Raw genomic sequence first — 27573 nt, 5'->3', positions numbered from 1 at the left:
GATAACTGCGACAGAATGCTCGTGTTTCGAAATACTTACCTACTGCCACCAGGGAGCAGTAGTGGTAGGAAAGTGCGCAACGAAGTACTACCACAGGTTAGACTGTGGTACTACCAAGCTGAGCTTTTTCCCTACTAAAAGCTCTGAGTTTACACCACAGTCTAACATAACAGTCGCGACACTCACTGCTGTAAAAGTTGTTGCCGTTTGACAGATGGACGACACTAGCGGCAGGTAAGGTGAACGCCAGACGCGTCGTAAGCATAATGTTTGTTTGCATCCATTTCCTACATAATTTCCGAATTATTCGAGTTAGTTTCTTTCCTCCAAGAGCTTGTGTAGTATCAGAAGGCATATATGTTTCTAAAAACGATTCTAAAATAAGCGCAAGTATGGACAAAAACGATGAATAGAGTGGCAAGCTACAATACATTCGTGAAGAAACACTTGTGACATTGGACAGAATTGAAGCTTACTACGTTGATATCAAAAGAAATTAAACACACAGATTCACATGTAAGAAGCACAGACATGTACCTCTACATGCAAAAGCGATCGACAGCTCGTTTATCCTTCGGTGGGCCGACTGTGTTTGTCATTGTCGCCTGTTGCCACAAGTACGTCCTTCGTCTTTATATTATTCTGAGTGGGACAAGCAACTGACAAATAGTGGGAGAAATATGCTGAAAACATTATAATGAGCTGATTACATTACATTTCACGCAAAACCAAATATTTGAATAATTTTCAAACAATCTGTCTGTAGGCGCTTTCCTTGTCCCATAATAGTTTCGCTCGAAGTCTAGCGAACTGCACATTCTGACACTACACACGCTTTTGTAAGACACGAACAGCTGCACTTAATCTAACCACTTCATCGTCAAAGCAGGTCTGTGTTGATGATTCTCACGAATCTGGCACTAATACATGGAGAGATGAACTGGATGCCTCTGTGTCATAGGACTGTTTTACAGCTTTAGATTGACTGTCGAATCTTTGTGGCAGTTTCCTCTTCATCGTCAGTTGAGGTGGCTTATTTGGAATGTCAAACAGTGTGGGTACTGCATTCCACACGAGTTAGTTATGGTCTGCGTTCATGAACTGGTTTTGTTCGAAATGTAGCGAACAAAACCTAATATTATTATACAGGTAAACCAGGTGTTTCTTCACAAGGTCTTCTCGTCTGCTATTAACTACCCATTTTTTGCTCCTAAAAGGAAACATTCATTATTTATACACATACATTTGCAAGTGAATCCTGACGATACAGTTTAGTAACATGATGGTATATACCTCTCAGGATCGTTAGGAAACCTAAAAAAAAAAGACAGCTGTGGTGTCTTCTTCCTATTGCTGCTGCAATTTATTGCGCTACAAACGCTCCCGATGGTAAAAACCATTGTATAAATCAAAATAAACAATCACTATTCGCTTTCACGATCACGCCCAACTCACAGTTCAACCTACCGGCCGCTTGGGGCGCTGAAGGCAACAAAATCGAGGCGAAGTGCAATTGGAGCATGTTACTAGCTGTCGCGATACTTTTGTTGCTTGTGTGAACTCGGTTTTACAGTTTATGATTTAGTCAGCACAGTCGCTATTTCTCTTCAATCAGACGTGGTGTAAACAGCTTGAATCTAATATTTATACTTATCCTTCACTGCACAAAAAGCCACTCCGTCCATATTACCCGAAACTAGAAGCGCATTTCCATAACTAATTTTGAAGTGTTAACATGACCGCTCAGAAACGGTAATGGAAAATCGGTTTACGAAATCCGCAGTTTGCAGCCGCATGTGATCGTTGCGTGTTCACAAACAGCAGCCAATTAGGGAAGCAGCCGCTCCGTTATAAACCGCACTTTTTCACGCACAGTATTTGCGGGAGTCTCTGCGAAGCTAGAGTGCTTTGATGAGCAGCGTTAAAACAAAAAAAAAATGGCTGTTCGTGTATACATCGCTAGAATTTGTATAGTTCAGTAGAATTTTATTGAACTAATGTCCGAAATGAGGCCATATTTGCAGGAATTCCACGTCTCATTGAAAGAAAATTGAAAATGAGTCATTTATTTGAATATATGTTTGCATTTTTACAGCTGACTGTTACTTCCAACGGTTGAAGTTCGTTCGATAACTGAACTTATAGGATTAAAATCTTAGCAAACTTAATTTGCTCTTTACTTGAATTGTCCAGCAGCTGATGTCGGAAATGCGTCTCCTTCATTCTCACAACACTGATCGTCCGTAGCGTGATACAGGGTTAGCTGTCATATGTTGTATTACACAATAAAGTATTTGAGTCTTGCCTTACTAAGGTTTACAACAGATACAGTTGTTGTTATATTTTGCAGTTTTTGCTGTTATGGAACATGATCACAAGATATATTAAGGCAATGTGAAACATTAACTTAATGAGAAAAGTAGGTTTAACATACTCGCCGATTACACGATGGCCACAGTTCAACAGCCAACCACACAATTGGAATTTCACCAAGCCATGGCAGACTTCAGAACAATGTTTCCAGATATGGACGATGAAGTTATAGAGGTAAAAAGTTTAATTTGAATTTGTATATCATAAGAACTCTGTTAAAAATGCAGAATCAGTTAGTACTATCAGTGGGGTACTAGTATTGATATGTAACAAAAAAAAAGTATGTTATCGTCCCAGACCATGCTTCCTTCCCATTTATTTCACCGAAAACATTGTGAGTAAGACATAGTGCATGCTGAATGAAAATTGCAAGTTGGTGAACTGGAACAGAACCAAGAGAGGTCGAAACCGAAGATATATTTCTGATCTGATGATGGTTTTTATTGTATAACATAATATTGTCATTGACCTCCTGTCCAGTTAATGGGAGGGAGAAGAATAAGAGCCAGGGGGCGACTGTAGATTAATACAGTACTGTGCAATGGAAGCAAAATAAGAATGAGGGGTGTGGTATCTTGATTTTTCATGAATTTCAGTCAACAAGCAGGTTTTTTTAGGATCTTTTGTCAAAATGAAATTTATTTTTTAACTATGAGAGGCGTTCATAATATTTGTAAATATCACTAGCTTTTCTCATTTAATTAGAGCCGGCGACTTGCAGTTTACTCACTAGGCATCTCGCTTTGGACCATAATAAATGCTGCTGTTGGTTTTTTTATTTTATTTAGGAAAGGAGTTACTGCAAAGATAGGTAGACTTTCTGAAACTTCATTAATTAGACCTATTAAGTTTTGAGATTAAAGAAAAAAATCATTGCTGCTTTGTCAAAGAAAGTCTTTTGAAGATGATGGCTATTTTTAATGTGTGTTGAATCGTGCAGGAAGTTAATGCTGTCACTTGTACATAATAAGAGTAATTTTAATTTTTGTAATTTGCCTGTAGAGAGCCAAGAGAACAGCAGATTATTTATTTGTGGTTAGTCTGGTACCAGATGCTTTGTTGTGTTGTTGTTCAGTGGCTTTTTTCCCAATAATTGAGGTTAATGGCATAAAGGTTATATTTGTTCTCCTTTTAATAAACAGTTGTGCTAAAAGCTGTTTTAATAGTGGTCAGCTTTGCATGAACTTAAATATGTTCTTATCCTTCTGCACACAGGCAGTCCTAAGGGCAAATCAAGGTGCTGTAGATGCAACCATTGACCAGCTTTTGGCAATGACAACTGACAATGAGAATGAAAAGTTGCGCAATGAAATCGAACAAAAGGAAACATTGGAAACTTCAAAAGGTCTTGGCACGACTGCTGAGGTTGCCATTATAACAAGTTCATCTCCTGCAAAGTAATGAAGTCAATCTTTTATGCTTTTTCAGTATAGAGTAGAAAATTTTGATATATTTTGAAATTGACTTAACTTTCTGAGGTATAAATACATAAACAGAAGAGTGAGTTGTATGTAATAGACATTAAGACATGAGTTGGTGCAATGTAACAAAAGGGGATGTGCTTCTTTTGGCCACACTTGGTCACGAAGCTAACAGGGCATTATCAAATTAATTTGATATGCAAATGGAAAGCATAGGTGGTGAAATAAAAGTGAATGGAAGAGGAACACTGTTGCCTTCTAGATAACATCAAAATGATATCAATTCTACACACACTAGATTGTGTACAATTATGTGTTTATTGAAGCTTTAATAAATTTGGAAAGAACTTACCATAAGTTGAGATACCACCCATTGGCTTTGATCTGTGATGGTATCAACTTTGATCTGTGATGGCATTGAGAGGGTGGTCACCTCTATTTCAAGTGTATTCAACGAAGAAAGTGATACCAAGAACCCACAACTATCAAAACTAACTGTTATCAGAACCAAAATAACAACAACAACAACAACAACAACAACAACAACAACAACAGCACACTCCCTGATACTCACCACTGTAAACTACTAAATACGAACTTCACCTACCAACACAAATCACAAAATCATAAAAAACTAATTCAGCATGAATTTAGATACCCACATCTCAAAGAAAATTAGATACATAAAGAATCACACTACATTCCTTACTATGGAGACCAAAAATACAAAAAATGTACTTTCCCACAGTTGACAAATCTACTAAATTTCATTGTAAGATCTATACCTAGTACCATACAAAACACACACAAAAAAAGGAAAGAACTTGTAACCATTAACAACACAACAGCCCAACAATTTCAAAACTGAAAACAAATCAGAAGCCAATAATGAATAACATTCAAATAACTCACTGATAAGGCAACAAGTGCCCAAAACACTGAGTAACAGCACTAAGTCCTGTGCTGCACTAACATCTCTCGTAAACAATTTAGAAACATGAACATCGCACACTAGAGTGCACCACTGTTTACTCTAACATGCTCTCTGCAGAAACAATCCTTTTTAAACAAGCCAAGCCTCAATGATGTCACACAGCACAACACAGTTACATCACAAACCAAAGCCGATGGACCGTATTCTAGCTTTTGGTTGACCTCTGAATCCTATAAAATATATGTCTGTGTTGCATTATTTGAATTCTATATCTAATGATTTGTTCCATCGGCAAGTACCTTTCTCTGCGATCTCTCACAAACTTTTGGGTGGGGGGGGGGGGGGGAGTGCTTGCCTAACCAATATTGGTTTCCTTCATTATTTTTATGGACATTGCCCATAAAAGGAACATACAGACACCAGTATCTCCTTAATAACTTAGTTACATGAACTTCTTTTCCAAAACATTGTGGGCATTGATGTGTTTGTGGAAGAAAAGGAGACATACTGTAGCAGAATGATTATTAACTCTCTCTCTCTCTCTCTCTCTCTCTCTCTCTCTCTCTCTCTTGTCTGATGATGGTAATCTGCAAAAAACAGTGTGATAGAGAGAGATAATTTTTGTGTAACTTGTATGGCTATCATAGCGGAATCTCACACTCCAAAGAAATTCAGATCATATGTCTAAGCTGTCGGTATTACAAAAGTGTCCAGGCACAAATGGATTACACGGGAACTGAAACTGAGGGTAGCAAAACAAAAGCAGAAATGCTGAACTCATGTTTTCAAATTTTCCATTATGAAGGAAGACCAAGGAATAGTGTTGCAGGTAAACTCCTACACTGCTGCAAAAATGAATCGTGTGTGATATTTCTGTCGATGGTATTGTCAAACAGCTGAAATTGCTAAAATTGTACAATGTCCGAGGCCCAATTTAATCTGTGACACACACTATATAACATTTGCTGTAGAGATAGCCCTTCTCTTAACCGTAGTATACAATATATCCCATGAACAGAAAAACTGTGCCCAGTAGTTGGAAGAAGAACAGATCACTCACTTTTACAAGCAGGACGGTAAATATCCACAAAACTACTGTCCAGTATCACTGACATACATCTGTTTTAGGATCTTCCATCAAAACGTACTCTGAGCTCAAACATAATGAGGTATCTAAACAGAATGACCTCCTCTATGTCAACCAGCGTGGATTCCAAAAATGTCAGTCCTGTTAAACCCGCTATGTGCTTTTATTCCTTTTTCTTCTTCTTTATCCTCTTCCTATTAAATTCTCCTGTACTTTCAGATATCAGCATTCAGGGCATTTTTCTCACATGCATTTAAAACCATGGGTGAAAGCAGTGAGGTTGTTGTTGTTGTTGTTGTTGTGGTGGTCTTCAGTCCTGAGACTGGTTTGATGCAGCTCTCCATGCTACCCTATCCTGTGCAAGTTTCTTCATCTCCCAGTACCTACTGCAACCTACATCCTTCTGAATCTGCTTAGTGTATTCATCTCTTGGTCTCCCTCTACGATTTTTACCCTCCACGCTGCCCTCCAATGCTAAATTTGTGATCCCTTGATGCCTCAGAACATGTCCTACCAACCGATCCCTTCTTCTCGTCAAGTTGTGCCACAAACTCCTCTTCTCCCCAGTTCTATTCAATACGTACTCATTAGTTATGTGATCTACCCATCTAATCTTCAGCATTCTTCTGTAGCACCACATTTCGAAAACTTCTATTCTCTTCTTGTCCAAACTATTTATCGTCCATGTTTCACTTCCATACATGGGTACACTCCATACAAATACTTTCAGAAACTACTTCCTGACACTTAAATCTATACTCGATGTTAACAAATTTCTCTTCTTCAGAAACGCTTTCCTTGCCATTGTCAGTCTACATTTTATATCCTCTCTACTTCGACCGTCATCAGTTATTTTGCTCCCCAAATAGCAGTGAGGTAGGTGCAATATTTCTTGACGTAGAAAAAGTATTAGACTCGGTAAGACTACACCTATGCTTAATAATAAGAGTATGAACATGTTGGGTATCAAACAAAATTTGTGACTGGAGTGAGGATTTATTGTTGGGAAGGACACAGCATGGTATCTTGGATGGTGAAATATTGAAAGATTTGGAAGAAATTTTAAGTGTGCCCTAAGGATGTGTGTTGGGACCATTGTCGTTCATACCATAAATTAATGACGTGGTGGACAGCATTAAGTAACCTCTTTTTTTTTTGCAGTCATTTCAAAGTGGTACAAAGGTTGGCAACTTGCTTTAAATGTTTAGAAACGTAAAATTATGCACTTCACAAAATGAAAAAAACATGGTGTCCTATGCCTGTAGTGTGAATATATCACAATTGGAGTTGATAAACTCTTACAGATACTTGGGTATGACAGTTTGTTGGGGAAAAAATGGTCACATAGGCCCCATTGCAAGTAAAACAGGTGGCGAACTCGAATCATTGGCAGGACTGGAAAAATAAAATCAGGTGAGATTGTTGCTGTGTATCATTCAACCTGTTGTAGGCTGTTGCTCAAGTGTGTGGGATCCATACCAAATAGGACTTCACTAATGTATACAAAGAATGATAGCACTTATTGGTACAGGCTTATTTGGAGTGTGGGAGTTTGTAACCGAGATGCTGAAAAATGGTAGTTGCTTGTAGATTTAAAAGTATGCTATAACCATTTACATATTACTACTATAGGAAGTGCAAAGATGAGATTTGATTAATTACAGCATGTACAGAGACACTAAATCAACCATTCTTCCTGGGCTCCACACGCAAATGGGATGGAAAGAGCCCTAATAAGTGGGACAATGGGAAGTACATTCTACCGTGCACTTCACTTATAAATTTAGATGCATATATAAATGTAGAGGCAAACTGCTCCACACAGTTTGCAGGTTAGTTAGTTAAAGTGCTCAATAGGTCACTGGAATCCTCCTTTCATCTAATTGATATGGAATGAGTCTGTTTACAGAATATGTATGCATGATTGATATGGAACGAGTCTGTTTACAGAATATGTATGCGTGATTAGTGTTAATCTACTATGCCTTAGTCCTACTGATGTGACTATACTTAAAAACACAATATTTTTGTTCTTACAGGCTACCAGTTTTTAAATATAAATTTGCCCATGGAACTGAAGACTTTGTCCAGGAGAATGATTTTATGTTAGATTTAAAAGTTGATTTGCTACCTGTCAGACTTTTATGCTATTTGGTGAATGATCAAAAATTTTTGTTGCTGTGTATTGAACTCCTTTCTGAGCCAAACAGCTTTATTAAATGGTAATAAAGGGCATTGTGTTCTCTACTGTTGTAAGTATGGACATCACTATTCGTCTCAAATTGTCACGGATTATTTATGATGAATTTCACTAGGGAATATATGTATTCTAATGGTGCACTTAAAATGGTTAACTCTTTTAAGAGGTACCTACATGACAAGTGGATAAACACCACATATTATTGTTACTGCTGACATTTGTGTGGTCAGTACTTTCGAAGTGATAAGTTACCCCAAAAAATTATTCTGTAAGACATTATTGAGTAGAAATGTGCAAAGTATCACGATTCTGATTCATTGGTTTTGGAGACTAGCAATTATACAAATAGCAAAAGTTGATGAACTCAGTTTTGTGAGAAGCACAGTAATGTGCAACTTCCATTTCAGTTTTTCGTCAGTATTTATGCCCAGAAATTTGGCACATTATACCACATTAACTTGTTGATGTGTGATATCATTGTTGGTATGACCATTTGTTGTACAGTACTGAAAATTGTGTGCTTTTTCAAAATCTAGGGCGTGAATCACTTAATAATTCTTTGGAAACTTCATTAACAATCTCTTCTGTTGCTTTTTCTCCAGTAGGATTTTTTATAACATGCATATTGTCTGCAGAAAGTGCCAGTTTTTCCAATGTTATGTTGAAGGTCATTCACATATATAAGGAATGAGAGTGGACCTGGAATTGAGCCCAGTGGGACTCCCTTTGTGATTTCTCCCCAGTCACTAAAATTTTCTATCATCTCAATGTAGTTTGAATTATTCATAACAACTTTTTGCATTCTATTTTTTAAGTATGATTCAGATCAGTTATGTGTAAAGTCATCGTTACAATAAAGTTTAAGTTTTTCTAAGAAGGTAATGTGACCTATGCAGTTAAGTGCCTTGGAAAGATTGCAGAAAAAATACAGAGTGTATGAATAGTATTCTCAGTTGACCATCACTTCTGGAATCCAAACTGTGGTAAGCTACATTAGTTGTTTCTACTAAAATGTGGGATAACTATTGAGTACATTATTCCAAAAATATTTTGGAAAAAGATGCCTCTAACAAAATTGGATGATAATTATTTAAGTCTTTCTCATCACCTTTCTTATAAAGAGGTTTGTGTTGTTGTTCTCTTCAGTCCAAAGACTGGTTTTTAATGAAGGTCTCCACAGTACTCAATCCTGTGCAAGCCTCTTCATCTCTTAGTGACTACTGCAACCCAGAACTATTTGAACCTGCTTACTGTACTCATCTCTTGGTCTCCCTCTGCAGTTTTTATCCTCCCTCACCTCTCTCCAGTACTAAAATGACAATTTCTTGGTGTCTCAGACTGTGTCCTACCAAACAATCCCTTCTTTTAGTCAAGTTGTGCCACAGATTTATTTTTTCTCCGCATGTATTCAGTACCCCTTCATTAGTTGTGCAATATACTAATCTAAATTTTAGTATTCTTCTGTAGCACTGCATTTCAATCACCTTATACTCTTCTTGTGTGAACTACTTACTGCCCACATTTTACTTCCTTATAAGGCTGCACTCGAGACAAATGCCTTCAGAAGAGAGTCATGCACCGTTAATGACTGCATCACATAGCCTTGCCTGGGCCAGTCGACACCGACATTGGACTGTTGATGACTGGAAACGTGTCACCTGGTTGGATGAGTCTCGTTTCAAATTATATCGAACAGAAGGCCATGTATGGGTATGGAGACAACCTCATGAATCCATGGACCCTGCATGTCAGCAGGGGACTGTTCAAGCTGGTGAAGGCTCTGTAATGGTGTGGAGTGTGTGGAACTGAAATGATATGGGACCTGACACTGACAGGTGACATGTATGTAAGCATCCTGTCTGATCACCTGCATCCATTCATGTCCTTTGTGCATTACGACGGACTTGGGCAATTCCAGCAGGACAAAGCGATACCCACACTCCCAGAATTGCTTCAGAGTAGCTCCAGGAACACTCTTCTGAGTTTAAACACTTCCACTGACCACCAAACTCCCCAGACATGAACACTATTGATCATATCTTGGATGACTTGCAACATGCTGTTCAGAAGAGATCTCCACCCTGTTGTACTGTTACGGATTTATGGACAGCCATGCAGAATTCGTGGTGTCAGTTCCCTCCAGCACTACTTCAGATATTAGTGGAGTTCATGCCACGTCATGTTGTAGCTCTTCTACATGCTCGTGGGGGCCCTGCATGATATTAGGCAGATGTACCAGTTTCTTTGACTCTTCAGTGTATTACAAAGATTTAGCGTGAAGGATCTACATTAATAAATTTGTTCACTTCATAATTATTCCACTGACATATGGGTCATACATGACGAACAAAACTCATATTTTTATACTTGACAGTTGAATCGGAACTTTTCAGAGACCTTTGTATAGTGGTGCAGCTTAGTATTTGCAAAGCAGACATCTGTGACTGTTAATACAACTTACTGAAGTGGGTTTGTGTAAAGGTTTTATTCAGATTTTGTTAAAGAATTTCTTCTAGCAGTTTACTGTTTCATTAAATAAAAAAAAAAAATAAGAACTTTGAGTGCACTTGTCTGCAGCGAGTTTATGACTAACAGCTTGCACAGCCCTTCCTTGGCAAGACATGCAGAAACACTGAGCTAGCAAGACACTGCTGGCAGCAGGTCTCTTTCACCCCAATAGTGGTTGATGAGCCTCATGACACAATGTTAAAGATAAGAACAGATGTTACTTATATGAAGTACAGCTACTTGCATGAAGTACAATATTCCGTTAGTCTAAAAATAAATATTTTGTCTCAGTATCGTAGCTTACATGAGAATTATGCAGCTAAGTCATAGAAATGAAAAGGGAAGGCGAAGTGAATTTAGCTAAACAATTTAAGATTACAGCTGTGAAAATGAATTCTGCTTGTCACTAGCATACTCAAGACTTTGGAATATTGTAGCCATTGCTTGACAATACTGTTGTCATAACTGTGATTTGTGTCATAACAGTTATTTTTGGGCATGGGACTCATTTATCATGCTAAATTCACTTGACTGTTTTTGTCACCTTTCAGGTTGAGAGATATCTAGCCTAATTAATTGTGGCAGTGAGAGTGTGTTTTGCTGCGAAAACTGTACCTTACCACTTGCTTTCGCTGCTACTTTAATTGAGCTGACTGTTACAAGTTAAGTGAAGAACCTTAGCATCCCGTGTTTCACGTCTCCTGGCAACCTTGCAGGGATAGCCATAGTCCTCTACTTTGTAAATACTAAGTTGCATAACCAACAAAACAGAAAAAGTCTCTGAACAGATGTGAATCTACTATCAGTGACATGAAGCTAAATTTGGTTCATCACCTCAGTATCAAATTAGATGGGAAGAATTTTGGAAACAATAAACAAGCTTGTTAATAAGCATTACATATACATTTGGAGCTGAAAATGAATGAAAGTGCACAACTGCACATTTACCAGTTTTTTTCTGTTTTGATTCTACTTCAGCAGCCATATATTCATTTTTCATGTGAATCTACAGTTTGATTTGTTGCTGCATGGCATTGATGTGTTAAGTATATTATCTTTAATATGTACACATTTTTGTGGTATTACTGATACTTTAGTCGTGTATGACTCAAGACTGAATGTAGATACAGTCTGTTTGAGGTCAACTGTGCATAGTATCTTACTGTTTCTTGGTGCTTTGGACAAAGCAGTTCATACATATTATTAGTTTTGTTAAAATAAGCTTTAGCTACAAACTGAAAAGGATATGTGTGCAACTAATTAGTGTTTTTCAATGGTGTAATCATCTGTCAGTTTGAAGCGTTTCCTTAGATCGATGTATGGTACCGCAGCTCCACAGGGTGCTAGTTTGGAGCAGGCTGTGGATGGCAGTGAGGATGCTGTAAGCTGTGTGTGAAGTTCTTCGTATCACTAGTGCAGAAGAGACTTGGCAATATTGTTGATGATGTTTGGCACCTCATGATTGTTCACTCACTTTCCGGATTGGTGCTGAGTGATCCTGCCAAATTCTGTACTAGGCTATTCTGTTTTCATATCTAAATAGTCATGGCATTTATATGGCACCGAGATCATAAATTTAAATTTTTTATCCTAAAAAGGTCAGTCCTTACTTAAGTTTCAACTGGTTTTGTATGTCGTTGTGAAATGTGTACATTAACTGCCACCAGAGCAATGACAGAGAGGTAATGTTTGCTATGTGGTGCCATGTTCATCTTGTAAGTCAAGGGCAGTTGTTAGTTCAGACGTGTATCACTTCAGTTTTTTCTTTTTTACTCTGCAAATAGCCAGAACCGAATTCAGTAACAAAATACCAAGAAAACCTTTGAATTGCACCAATTAAATGATCAGCCTATTTTTACTTATTTTTCTTTTTAATTGTCAACCTTCTTCTGTACTGCAATAAACTTCATTCCGTATTAGTTTGTTATTGTTTGAGAATGGTATGTTAGATGTTTTGCCATGCAGAATACGCACATTTACTTCAGCATCTTGTTTTCAGGACAGTACAAGAAGACAAATAAGAAAAGATAACAACAGGAGGCTGGTGACGTAAGCAGAACTCTGCAACAATTACTGGTGATTTAACACCATGACAACACACAAATTCCCCTTGCTGTACATTACTCAACAATAGAATATGTAGTGTGGAACGTTCCACAACTACAGATAACTGTAAATTTGTGAGCATAGCCGTGGTTTACCATTGACTCATCTGCTGGTTACAGTCTTACAGCTGCAATAGGAAGACTATGTTTCATAATTTTGTGCTACTGTTGTTTGAGTGAGTTCTGCTGATGTATAAATTATTGTTTCTTCTTGCTTTTATTCGTGAGCTACATAGCTAAGTAAACTAATGTGAAAATTCCGGGTAATCAAGAGCATGTTTCACTTCTGACTTTCCAGTTCGAATGTAGTACAATTTGTTAGCCTTTTGGAAACCTTGAGCGTATACCTTGTGGGAGCAGGAATAGTAGTCTTGTTTTTGAATACCAAGCAACAACACACAAGAAGCTGCTGGAAGATTTAGAGGAACCTTCCGTGACATGGATTTGGGTTCTTTTCATCACCCAGGGACTAGACAAAAGGGAAACATTACGAAAGCAATGAACAGGCTAGTTGCTATGCATTATATGTATAAAGTTGCTATTTGCGGGAATGGAACCCTTGTCTGCAAGTTACCAGTCCATGCTTTAGGCATCTCACCCATGGTAGTTACACAACAGAGGAGCGGGACTACAATAAACACACAAATATTTTGCTATGGAACATTGATGGCTAAAAAATTTGATACCATTCATACCAACAGAGACACTAGCAAAGTATGACACCATAGTTTTCACAGAAACCCCCCCCCCCTTTTTTTTTTTTTTAAAAAAAAAACAGAAGAATATACGAAAAAGGGTATTATGGATTTCATTCTTTATCACACCAGACTCCCGACTGACCATCAGGATTAATTTCAACCATCCTCAAACTAGGATTAATAAAGGAAATAATAAGAGGTGAAAATACAATTATTGTTAAAACAAATCATGTCATAATGATAGTCATATATGCTCAGCCATAAATGATGGTAGAAAATGAAATCAAAAGAATAATAGAAGGAGAAAAGAGGATAGAGAAATCAAACAGCAAAACTGAACTGGTCCTGGAAATACTAGGAGAAGAGGATGTAGTCTTCAATAACAAATCCAACCTGAAAATCTACATAGCACCCAATGGAACCAGTGCAGTAGACCTAATATTATTTGTAGGCAAAATCATAAAGGCAGTTAACCAGAAAGTAATCTAGACATCATCAGTAGTGCCAATAAGAAAATATATACCAGTCACAACTACTTTTGAATTTAATTGGCCATTACGAACAACCAAACCCAAGCCAAGCAGGATATTGGACAAATTAGACATAGAGAAGTTAAAAGAAAGTCTAGCAAAAATAAAAAAGCAAGACATCTGATACACTTACACCAGGCAATGGAAACCGTGGAACTATATGTGATGCCTGCAATCCTATCAAATAGAAATAAAAGATAGGAAATCACAACCGTGGTTCAACAACAAGTGTTGTGATAGATGGCAGAAGCAGGTTCCAACACTACATTGACCCAAAACCACAACACAGCAATATGACCTGTCACTGTATCTCAGGCAGAAACACTAATAAAGAAGAAGAAGCAGGAGGAGGAGGAGGTAGACCACATAGAAGAAGAGGCTAGGTGACGAGCAGAATACTCTCAAAGAGACCCATTCATAGCACTCAAAAAACGAAGACCACCAGCAAGAAAAGGGATCTCAGTGACCAATGGCAAAATCTCTTTAAATCCATCCTAAACCTTCAACATAAGGAAGCAGCCTGTGGATACAGTACAACGGAAAAAATAGAAAGTTACACCCCTATAACAAGACAAGAAATATGCAAAGTGATGATAAAGGCAAAAAGGCTTCAGATTGCACATAAACAGAACATCTCAAGAGATCCTATCACATGTGGAAGACTACTATGTGGAACTATGCAACAACTGCATGAGCACAGGAAAAATACCAGAATGATGCCCAAGTACCAGAAAACCATAAAGGGAAGAAGCACCCTACATGCAGCGAACTGCTTAGGCCGGTATTACACTATCAAATTTCTTTGTCCAATATCTTTGTCAAAGATATTTGATGGTGTAATAGGGAACTTCGTCAAATGTCGTCCAATATTTGATCAAATCTAGGGCCTCGCTGTAGATTTGATCAAAGAAGTTGCTTGTCTTCTGTTCACTGCAATGTGACATGTTACCACATGGAGCGCTAGCATCGCTGCATTCTGTCATCTGTAGTGTTTTTATAAACATTGCCGGTAAATACAATTGGTGTGTGCCGACAACTACAAAATTAATAGAGATGTATGAAGCTGATGAGGCGCTTTACAACGTGAGGCACGCTGAATACAAAAATAGATTACGAAGATTGGAGACCTGACCTAACCTAACCTTCTCCTGTAATGTGTTACAGTGAGCCTGTCTTCTGCAGATGTAGTAGTTGTTAAGTGAATATTGTTCTTTGTGATATGAGGATACACTTCATTGATCATATACAGATGTGTATGCTCATCCATTCTTAAGTAATTGATGTATGACTTTATGTCCGCCACTATAAGCTCACGTAACAAGTTTTCTTGAATGCTTTTATCATGTCGTCGTAAAACCCACGGCTTCACCCAGGTAGGTTTCCTTTTTTTCCCCCGCTTCTCTTCCGCATGTGCACACAGTGCAATTGTGGTACATGCAACTGCTGTGGTTAATAACAAGTTGTCAGCCACCTTGAACTTTGACGAAAAATATGATAACAGTGTAATACCCCTTCTAGCGCTATGTCAAAGATCTTTGTCAAATATATTTGACGGAATATTTTATCACATCTTTGATCAAATCTTTGACAAAGAAATTTGATAGTGTAATACCGGCCTTAATAGAGTAAGTGCAAGACACACTAAAACATTCAAGGAAAAAATATAGCAAAGCCTTCATCAGAAAAACATTCATCCAAAAATTCAACCTGTGAATTGGTGCCACACACCAAATAATGAAAGTACTTTCAGATATTCTAATATACAACGATATCCAAATATCTGACGATATCACCATATCCAAGAATTTAACACAAACAGAGTACTGCAAGGAGACCCAATCAGTCTGTCACTGTTCAACATCACGGCAGCAGACACAGTGAAGCCCATTAGGGACCCCTTCAGGGAGCTCTCTGCTCTTTGGTGGGTTTGTGCTTGGCTACCACAGTCCTGCAGCTGTTGTAGCATTTTTTCCCTTCCATGTTGCATGTCTATCCTCTTGCTATTGTTTTTCCGCTCCCTTGGGGAACATGTCTAAGGTGTTTTTGGGAATGCCCTGCATTGTCTTTTGCTGACATAAGAACAGTCCCACCACTGTTTTCCGTTCCCTTTTCCTTTCTTCATTCATCTTCTCCTCTCCTTCCTCCACTTTGGCATTTGGAGCGTAACAGGTGACTGGGTAATGCGTAGTTCCCAGCCTCGGGCCAACCGGTAGACTTCACACATACCCACTTGTACAGGTCAGGCCCAGGAAGGGGTGATTGCCTGAGCTGCTACCATCCCAAATTGCTAATTGGTCCCTCTGTCAGGTGTTTGCGAGGTGTGGCCTGAGGTGCGAACAGTCACCTAAGGCGGGTATGCCCCCTTATGAAGGGGGCTGCCAGTTGGAAGGAGTGCGCCATCAGAGACGCTAGCAATCATGGGGGATTTTCTCACAATGAGCCAATAATCTTCACAATCAACATCTACAAAATGTAAAATGAATTAGGCTAACGATTCAAAGATGCTTCCAGCTGCACCGTGGTGCCTCGTGGTCTCATATACTGAAGATGATCAGTCCTTGACGACAGTAAATCCATTTATTATTCAGGAAGGTGTTGTTGCACTTGCTGGCCCTGTGAAATCCCACTCTCATTTATGGAATGTCATTTTGCCTTTGAAGACTACTTCTGATTCTCAAGCACAACACTTGCTTGCTACTTTGCGTCTCCTTGGCTGTCCGGTTCATGTCAAGGCCCACAGAACTCTGAACCTTCCCATGGTGTTATTTACACTAGGCTCTTCGACAGTCTGACTGAGGTTGAAATCCAAACATACCTGTCTGTTCAGGCTGTCATTGCTATCCATCAGGTGATGAAAAAGATAGATGCCTCCTTAGTGCCCATATGCACTCTGTCTCTCACCGTTGATAGGATGGTGCTTCTGTCCAAGATCAACACAGACAATGAAGTTATCACAGTCCGACTGTATATTCTGAAACTGGGGGCGCTGCTACCAGTGTCATCGTTTCAACCACACTCAAATGTCTTGTCGACGTCTGGCCAAATGTGTAACATGTGGTAGGGATGCGCACGAGGATGATTGTCTGCCTTCCCCGTGTCAGCTGCAATGGCGACCATGCTGCCGCCTCTCAAGATTGTCCCATGTATCTTGATGAGTGGGCTGTCCATGAGATTTGGGTAAAGGAAAAAGTTCCTTACCCGGTCGCTCACAAGTTATTGGCTAGTCGCAAACCATGCATTCTACTGTCTGGTACTTATAGTAATGTTATTGCTACATCTCACTCTGTGAAGGATATATTCATCCAGACGTGCGACCTCAAATTCAGCTCTGAGGTTGTGAAATCACCCAGCATCATGATAGCAATGCCGTCACCTCGTCCAGCTGTATAACAAGCCATCAAACTCTTGCCTCATGGAGCAAAGGCACCAGCTACACAACTGGCACGCCGGAAAGGACAGAAGGAATACTCCCGTGAAGACTTCCTGTGCCCCTCCAGCCAACCAACACCCGAGTCTTCCCCTGCTAACCAGAAAGGCTTGAAGAAGTCCACCAAAGACAAATGGTCTTCTGCTTCGCAGACTCGGAAGATCCTCTTCGACGGTGTCACCATGTGATACCTTCGGCCACTGAGCCTCCATGTTGCCAGTCCACACCACCAACCGTTTTTCTGTGTTAGACTCTGCAGGCTGACAGCACAAGAACGCCGATGCTTCTGTGGACCTCATGGAACAGGATCCTCCTGCCTTAGTGCCTTGTAGCAGCGAGTCTTTGCAGACTGGCTCTCGGCAGCCACCGATGTGACACCCCTTCATTTTTTCCTCAAATGTTTGTGGCCTTTGATCCAACAAAGGGGATTTATGGCTGCTTTTAACATTGCAGCATCCACTTGTACTCTGCCTTCAGGAAATGTCTTCACAACCGCTTTGAGCCTTTGCATTTCTTCCCATTCCATTTAGGCCTCCCCCCAAGATCAGCATTCCATCTCATGGGAGATTCGTGCTGCTTATATGGGGTGATGTTCATAGTCCACCTTTTCCCCTGACTACCTGTATTCAAGCTGTTGCAGTTTCTTCCTCACTTTGCCTTTTCCCGTTGTACCATTTATATCCCTTTGTCATTTGATGTTACCAGTGCAGACTTCCTCCAGATTACTGGGCAGCTACCTCACCCAATTCTGCTGCTCGGTGACTTAATGTGCACCATCCCCTTTTGGGTTCTCCCAGAACCTATTAGAGAGATGCCCTCTAGGCTGACCTTCTTAATCAACTCTTCTGCCTTAACATAGGAGCACCCACATTCCTTTCCGACTCCTCGCACACCTATTTCCATTTGGACCTATTCTGCACTGCCCAGCTTACCCATCATCTTGAGGGGTCCGTTCTTTCTGACACCTACTCAAGCGACCATTTCCTGTGTGCTATCCATTTGCTGACTCCTACCCCACCTGCATTCACACCCAAGTGGCAGCTTACTACGGCCAACTGGTGGCTTTACTCCTCCCTGGCGACCTTTGACAAACAAGATTTCCCCAGTTGGGATGACCAGATGGAATATCTTACAAACATTATCCTTACCGCTGCAGAACATGCCATTCCTTACACTTCCTCTTTACCACGCCATGTCCCAGTCCCTTGGTAGACTGAGGCATTCTGCGATGCAATTCACGCGTGGAGACATGCTCTCCGCATTTTTAACCATCATCTTACAATGGCAAACTGCATTCATTATAAACAGATGCATGCACAATGTTGTCGCGTTCTTTGGGACAGCAAAAAAGCCAGCTGTATCTCATTCACTAGTTCTTTTAATAGTTCCACCCCCTCCTCTGTCGTGGGCCAACCTCCGACGGCTCTCTGAGACCAAGATCCATTGCCCAATTTTCGGCCTGACAGTAGCAGATGGTGTCATCATGGACCCATTGCTATGTCCAACACCTTAGGCTGCCATTTTGTGGAAATTTCAAGCTCTTCCCACTATCACCCTGCCTTCCTCCATCGGAAATGAGCAGGGGAGGGTAGAGCGATACCCTTCTAGTCTCAGAATCGTGAGTGCTACAATGCTGCCTTTACTATGAGGGAGCTAGATCATTTTCTCTCTTCATCCTGACCTTCTGCCCCAGGGCCAGACGCTATTCACATTCAGATGTTGCAGCACATTTCACTTGTGGGCAAGCACTTTCTGTTTAATACGTACAACCGCATCTGGACATATGCCGGTATGAAGCCACTGTCGTACCCATACCTGTAAGGACAAACACCTTCCTTCTAACTACCACTCCATCTCTCACCAGCTGTGTTTGCAAGGTGCTGGAACATATGATTCATGCCCGGCTGGTATGGTGCCATAAGTCTCGCAATTTACTAACCACTGCACAGTGTGGATTTCGAGCACGCCATTCTGCAGTTGACCATATCATCATTTTGTCCACCTATGTCATGAATGGTTTTCTGTGAAAACAACAACCTGTGGCTGTGTTTTTTGATTTGGAGAAAGCCTACGACACCTCCTGGACGACTGGTATCTTTCATACTCTCTACACATGGCGCTTTTGTGGCCGCCTGCCTCATTTCCTTGAGGAATTTTTAAAAGACCGAGTTTTCACGGTCCGTGTGGGTTTAGCCGTATCGGACAACTTTATCCAGGAAAACAGTGTGCCTCAGGGTTCTGTCCTGAGTGTTGTCTTCTTTGCTATCGCCATTAACCCTATAATGGCCTGTCTCACGCTGGGCACCTCTGGCTCTCTTTTTTGTTGACGATTTTGCCATCTATTGCAGTTCTTCATGGATCTGTCACATTGAGCGTCTTTAGTCATGGAGCATTGACACTAGCCTTCATTTTTCCACTGAAAAAACAGTTTGTATGAATGTATGGTGGCGCAGTTGGTTTCTCCCACCATTTTTACATTTTGAGTCTGTTGCTCTTCCGCTCTTTGAAACTGCGAAATTCCTGGGGCTCATGCTAGATAGGAAACACTCTTTGTCCTCCCACGTCTTACCTGGTAGCCTGCTGTACGTGGTCCCTCAGTGTCCTATGTGTCGTCAATGACACTTCCTGGGGTGCAGATCGAACCTCCCTCCTCCGTTTGTACCGGTCTCTTTTCCTTTCAAAACTGGACTACAGGTGCTTTGTTTATGCATCTGCACATCCATCCCTCTTACACTGTCTCAATACTATCCACCATCATGGCATCCATTTGGTCACTGATGCCTTTTACACTAGCCCGTTTGAGAGTCTGTATGCAGAAGCTGCTGAACTACCACTGTCTTACCGCCATGACTTTCTGCTCAGTAGGTATGCTTGCCTTTTGTCTGTCATGCGTGTCCACACATCCTATGCCTCCTCTTCCGATGACTTCTTTTATTGTCAGTATGGAGTGCGTCCCTCTTCTTTGTTACCTCCTGGCGTTGGCTTTCGGCTTTTGCTCCAGCAGCTTAACTTCACGCTACCTGCAACTTTCCCAGTTGGTATGGATCCTTCAACATCTTGGCTTTGTGCAGCAACCCATGTTCACTTTGGCCTTCATTTGCTTCTTAGGTACACTGCCTCACTCTATCGCCTTCAGTTTCACGACCTTCACATGGAACTTTGTGATAGTACCTATGTGTACACTGATGCTTCTTTGACTGCCTGTGGTGTTGGGTGTGCCTTTGTTATTGGCGCCAATGTTTTTTGGTATCGGCTTCAGGCACACTTCTCAGTATTTACAGCAGAGCTGTTTGCCTTGTATCAGGCCATGGAGTACATCCGGCAACACAGGCTTTTCAATTGTGTCCTTTGCAAAGACTCTCTCAGTGCCCTTCAAAGCCACTGTGTGCTGTACACTGCCCATCCCTTAGTGCGATGGGTCCAGGGAAACTGTCACTTGCTCACTCTTGATGGAGCCACTGTGATGTTTATGTGGGTTCCTGGTTATGTCAGTCTGCCTGGAAATGAGGCTGCTAACACTGCTGCTAAGCCTGCAGTCCTTGTACCTCAGCACACTAGTTCTTATCTTCCCTCTGATGATCTCTGTGTAGCTGCCTATCAGGAGGTATTGCCACTGGTCCCCTCCCTTCAGGGGAATAAACTCCAGATTCCAGATTATGAAGCCTCTCCCAGCGACTTGACGACCTCCTGTCACCCCTCCCAATGTGAAGAGGTCATTTTAACTAGGTTGGGTGTTGGACACTGCCTTCTTAGCCATCACCATTTGTTAAGTGGTGCTCCCCACCACTTTGTACAAATTGTGCCCTGTCATTTGATGGAATGCCCATTTTTTAACCGTTTACATTCCCACTGGGGTTTGCCATTGGAGTTATCAGTGGTTTTAGTGAACTCTGTGCGGGCTGTTGACCACGTTTCACTTTTTATCCATCATAGCAATATGGCAAAGGCCATTTAATTTCTAGTTCTAGTCCTCTGTTTCTCAATGATGTTATAGATCTTTCTCCATGTCCCTGTTTTTAGCTGTCTTCTCTTACGTCGATTGTGATTGAGAGTGTAGTCATTTTTTAACTCCTCTCTTTCTTCGTGTTCGATAGTTTTGACATGGGCATGTATGACACTCATAGTTTTTGCTTCCTAAAACAAAACAAAACAAAGCCAAACCCCTAGGGACAGCTCAATAGCATTCATACTTTATGCAAGGACATGGTAATAGGTTCAGGAGACAAAGAAGTGCTACTAAAGTTGCTAAACAGACTTATGTCATGGGCTGTAGAAAATGAGCTACAGGTGATTTTCAGAAGAGGTGGTAAACTCTCATCAAAAGACAGGCTTGTCCATCAGTACAAACTAGTAGTAGTAGTAGTATCAAAATATAAATATCTTGGAGTCACTCTGCAAACAGCAGCCTCATAAACTCTCAATAAAAATGGCAATGACACTGTTTAAAATGGCCATAGCACCACAAATCATCGGCATTAGGAAGACAAGTGTGATCAAGATTGACTTACATCTTAATGAAAGAATCCTTCTTCATAGAAAACCTCAGAATGCAGATGCTCCTGCCCAATACCAAGAGCTGTGAAAGCACATGTAAAATACTTATAGAAAAACACAACTCTGTCTGGGACAACCTCGACTTAACTGACACCGTAACAACAGAAGAGTGGAAACAGGCAAACTACGAACTCCGACACATGGTAACACGATATGCAATACAATGATTCCACCACAAGTTCTGCCCAAACAAGAGATTCCACCAGCTGAGTAAAGACTGCATTTGTGATCTGCACAAGGAACACTGTGAAAGATATCGTGCAAAAAACTACAGAAAAAGAACAATGTCAATAATATAACTAGGACTATAGCAATATAAGTCAGCCTTGTATTTGTATTTGTATGTATTTGCACAGTGGTTGCAGTTTCATTAATAACTGTTATATGTATAAATCTCAAGGTGAGACACATTGGTGCAGAATTGAACATTGCCCACATCTACAGTTTAATTTCTGTGTAATGAACATAATTTTCAGTTTGTTCTCTTCTGAATCCTCAAACAAAATGATTAATGTGTGGCATCAAATAATTAGTTAACTGTGTTTCTTCCTACTTCAGTCCCCACCACCATACTTTGCAATCTCATGGTAGTCGCGAAATTCTGTTAGTACGTGGCGCAAAACTGCTCGTAGACACAGTTGATTTTGGAGTGCAAAGTGTCTGACATTGTACTGTTTTGTGATTTGTGGTGCAGTGTTGATTTCCATTTACTTTTTATTCCATTGAAATAAACTTTCATTGCAAACTGTCAGTGTGAGTGTTTTATTTGTTTGTATTTTGGGGAAAACGTTATGATGATAGAAAATCGTATACCTCAATATTCTACATGCCATATGCTGCATGAGCAGAAACTGATATCACTAGCTTTCCTGTCCCCCATGCTGAAATTATACCACACAGGCATGGACAGCCTCCTTCCACTCTGAAAGCTTCAAAAATGAGGAAGTCTTGATTAAATCTAATTGAATGCTGTAAATCCATAACACTTGAAAGGTTTCATTAGAATGCAACAGGAGACAATGCTGCATAGAAATCAAACACACGTCTCCCCCTCAGAATCATTATGATATAAGCACAACAAGCATTTCAATTCATAGCTGCCCCTAACGCAGCTAAGAAGTCACAACATTGTTGAAAACATTTGGGAGTCCCATGAATAGTGCATTTTTTTTTCTGCATGTGGTCCTGAACTGTTCCACTAAATTTACTTGACATTCCGTTTCCACGCTTGGAACTTACACTACATAATACTCAAGTAAGATAAGACACCAAGACAGAATATTTAATATCTGGACTCCCAGAATGCCATACTTCATACAAGTTACTCCTGTTTTTATCTTTAACATTGCGTCATGAGGCAGAGTAACCATTATTGCGATGAGAGAGACCTGCTGCCTGCAGCATCTTACCTCAGTGATTCCACACGTGTTGTGCCAAACAAGGGCGGTGTGAGTTTTCAGTTTAATTGCACTACAGACAAGTGATAAGTGCACTCGTAGCTCTTAGTTTCAGTTTTATTTAATGAAGCAGCACATTTCTAGAAGAAATTCTTTGACAATATCTGAAGAAAACCTTTACACATGAAGTCTTCTCACAGGTTCGCCTCTGTAAGCTGTGTTTATGGTCATAGGTATCTACTTTATGAATATCAAGCAGCAGCACTATACAGACATCTCTGAAAAGTTCCATCTCTACCATCAATGATAAAAATTTGAGCTTTGTTTGGCGCATAGAATCCATAAGTCAGGGAAATAGTTACGAAGTGAACTTACTGGCTAATGTAGTTCCACCATGCTAAATCTCTGTAACAGTAATTAGGCACCTCTCTAGATGTTTGCCGATATAGGCATTAGCAACTTCCTTCTACTCTGTGTAGCTTCAGAAATGGGCTATTTTGTTGGTTTGAAGGTAACTGAATACCTTACATATCACTTTCAACCAGTGTCAAGTTCTCCATGCATCCATACAGAGACCTCAAAATGTGCAGTGTGCGTGCGTTGCAATGGAGCATGCAGTGCTGTGTATTCACATGGTTTATGGCATACATTTGCTGTAAGGGATCAAACAATGACAGAAAACTCATTATACCACAGGCACTTACTGTGACTCAACAAAAACACAAGAATTCTTGGCCAAAAAATAAAAAAAAAAATTGCATGAAGAATCTCTTCTTAAAGGAAAAGAAGCGTGATACACAGCATTAATAACAACATTATTCTGATTGGGTCATAAACTGTATAATTAATTTTGAGCCTTCCTCATGTCTTGCATATTATAATAGTACAATACACTTCACATGGAGTATTTGTGTCTGTGGTTATTGAGCATGACATGAAAATTGTCAACATTTATTGCGGAACATCGCTGAATGACAGTAAAGCATTTTATATCATCCAGAGTGATGAGCAAGTAGCTGGCATTTTTGACAAAGGGCGAGGAAGTGCCTCGGCACTTTAGACAAAGAGCGAGAGAGTGCAGCACTGCCGCTACAGCTGCTACCAGTTTCCAGGTAATGGGTCACAGAGAGCACAAGCAGACAATCTGCCTAGAAATTTGTCATAAAAATGTTCTCAGATGGAACTGTTATTACCAGTGTGTTGGAAAATGAAATTTGTTGAAACTGTGATACCATCACATCCATGACTTTAGTATGCAGATGAAAATGTTATAAAATTTTAGGAGAAGATCATCAGACGTTGCATTCAGATGACACGTGGTTTACTGCGAGGCTATGGGCGCAGACATCATGGTATGGTACAAATTGGAGACAAGACTTCCTCCAGAAAGTGCCACATTGTGCAGTGTTGCCAGATTATACAGGTAGCAGGGCTTTGAGTATTATCAGTGTGGCCATGTTACTTGTCCCATGTAGTGATAGTCACAGATTTAGACTCTGCAGCGGCCAGCCACTGGCCAGGTTTTATGTTGAAGAGTGTATGTAAGTGCCATCCCTGAAAACAAAGTAGTTGTAGTGAGATAAAAAATAAAGTAATAGCTGAAAGGGACATTCAAATAATTTTGATTAAGTGCTTGTGAAGTATATTTAGATTTTTATAAGCAATAACCTACATATAACTAAGGGTATTATCCACATGAAGAATAACTACACTCTTCATTATGGAATCAATAATTTATGCCTATCATGACCCATAATTTAATGTAATTGGATAGATAAAAGAATATACTCACCAAACAGCACAGGAAAACACACACATAAGAAAGATTTTACTTATCCAAGCTTTCTGAACCAGTGGCTCCTTCCGGATGAGGGGTGAAGGAAAAGGACTTGAGGTTTAGGAAAAGGGCTAGGGTTTGGAAAAGTCATCCAGAACCCAAGGTTAGGGGAGACTTCCTAGACGGGATGAGAAGGTTCCTATCACAGAATATTTCAAGTGACTACTAAACTGATCTAGCACAAGAAGAGAACCCTTCTCCAATATAGCACCTTATTTCTCTCCCACACTCTGTTAATCCATAATTTCAAACCTTCCTTGTCCATCTGACCCTTGTCATTTACATGAACTCCCTGGCAGTATTTTAGAAGACTTTGGCATTTTTTGCACATGAACATGACCATTGGATTAAGTCAGCATGACGTGAAAAGACAACAGTGTAGTGCATTGTTTCAGGTCTACTTTTTATAGCTACAGTTTTAGCACCTTTTGTGGCAACAGTTCAGATGTCAGACAAGTTGCATCCATGTTTGCTATTTGCCTTAGTTTCGCACTGGTTTTCTTTTGATGTTGAACAATAAAGTGGTGGAAAAATAATATTTTCTCTTCATAGTCTTGTGGCATTTTCTGAGATATTTTGTTTTTGGTTCACATGCTAACTCCATGGTGCTTCATAAACCTGTAGCACCAACTAGCGCCACCCTTAAATGCTGTTAAGTTCCACTTAATGTTAGCTTAAAGTGTGTATTTGAATCATTTTTGTATTAATTCCAGTGCCATTTTGACGATGTCCATGAATCCATTTCAGTATGTCATCTTCTAGTTTTGGCCATTTTGCATTCAGTTCTGTATTTGTACATGTAGTCTCCCTAATTTTTTTCAGTTCTTCTTTACCAGCACGCCAATAGTGAATGTTCTTTCCTTTGGTAGACGGTTGTATTGTTGCTCTGTTTCTATGTTCCTCTGCATATGCTAATACTTTAGTTTATGGCCCACATCAGATGAATACCTTTTATTTTTTCCGTTATAAAATTAGCTACTAACAAAGATATTGCACTGTTACTGAAAACACAAATTACTTTCAGTTCAAGTTCACTGGCGCCATAGACTGCAATGACACATAGTAGGCTAGATTGTGTTCTGGGTTTGTGAGGTGTGGGGCAAGAAGGAGACAGTGTTAGCAAGCTTGTGAATCCCTGCAACTCATGTTCGTCGCATCGGAGCACTATTGCTGCCATATGAATTGAGAGTTGCCAGATAGAGAGAGGTTACCAGCAGCATAGAACATGTGGCTATTTTTAATACTGGCAGGAAATTTAAATGAAACACTGGACAAATTTTTTATTAATTTCAAGTATAAGATGTACCTGAATTTTTGGGGCATTTTTTCGAAGAAAAAAGTTGGGTTTATAGTCTATTAAAATGTGGCATGGTCCATGTTTTACCCCTGTACAAGGTTGCACTCCAGACAGACTTTTAGAAAAGATTACCTAACACTTAAATTTATATTAGACTAGCTTACCCGACAGTGCTTCTCAATTGCTAAATAACTACGAAAATTAGATATAGGTTCTAATCTCCTTCTCCTCCCCCTCTCTCTGTCCATCTCTTCCTTGCCCTTCTCTTTGTTTACCTACTCCTCCTTCTCCCTCTGTCCATCTCCTTCTTTCCTGCCTTCTCTGACCTTGAGCTATGGTTGTTGTTATTGCATATGAAAGCTTGATTAGGATCCGAAGCCACTTAAAATGATTCAGTAAATAGGTTGGGATCTTTGGTATATGGGGTATGAGAGAGACCTCTCCAGCTGCTGGATCTGTGGGGATAGTAATTTGAGTGACAATATTTCACATACATTTAATCTGTGTGAATGTGTAGATATAAAGTTTCGGACAATTCAGATTCAGTAGTAATATTTTAATCATAAAGCCATAAATAAAATTTTCCTATACTCTGTTAGAACCGACAGCAGGGAAGAAAACAAAACAGCACATCATTGTGTTTACAATTTTTGTGTAACTTATGTTTCAGTAAAAGAATACACACTACTTGACAGTTGCTAAGGAACAGAGACAGTGTTGGACAGGAACAATCACAGGCAATGATGGATGACATGAAACATAGTACATATGTAATAGAGGTGAAGTGGTATATTTGTTATGAAAAATTATATTCCCACATGGGAAAGGATAACGTACATAAATAACATTTGCGTTTGGCACAGTTGAGACTCTCAACAAAAAGATTGATAGTGAACTTTCAGTAAGTAAAGCGCACTGGTACTAATACACATTTGTCACCTGTTTTTCGTGTTGGCTACCAAACTGTAGAGGAGTGTTTTGGGGATATTATCCCACTCCTCTCTCAAGGCATTTTTCAGTTCTAGCACAGTTTGGGGATGGGTGTTCATTGAGAAATGCATCCTCCAAGAGCATCCCAGGCATGCTCTATAGGAGGGGTGTCCTGCCCACGAGCTGTATGCGGCTCAAAAAGTGAGCATCTATCACGTGCTCAGTTAAAAAATCTGTTTATGTAAAGTTATGATAAACTGAATATTTTCAATTTG

General features: G+C 39.9%; 1 protein-coding gene across 2 annotated transcripts in view; it reads left to right on the top strand.

Moving 5' to 3' along the window:
• Positions 1–1922: 1922 nt before the first annotated feature.
• Positions 1923–27573, top strand: part of LOC126249062 (CUE domain-containing protein 1) — a 254013-nt gene continuing 228362 nt past the window's right edge. For both annotated transcript variants that reach the window (XR_007545599.1, XM_049950719.1), the window contains exons 1-3: positions 1923–2258; positions 2351–2547; positions 3589–3770. Coding sequence is in view for 1 of the 2 variants with exons in the window: in XM_049950719.1 (XP_049806676.1) it covers positions 2449–2547; positions 3589–3770 (281 nt within the window). In the remaining variant the exon portion in view is untranslated. The remainder of the gene's footprint in view (positions 2259–2350; positions 2548–3588; positions 3771–27573) is intronic.

Source organism: Schistocerca nitens, chromosome 1 (genome assembly GCF_023898315.1).
Source record: "Schistocerca nitens isolate TAMUIC-IGC-003100 chromosome 1, iqSchNite1.1, whole genome shotgun sequence".
Taxonomy (NCBI): Eukaryota; Metazoa; Arthropoda; class Insecta; order Orthoptera; family Acrididae; genus Schistocerca; species Schistocerca nitens.
Note: the sequence above shows the minus strand (reverse complement) of the source record. Positions and strands in the feature narration are given on the sequence as shown.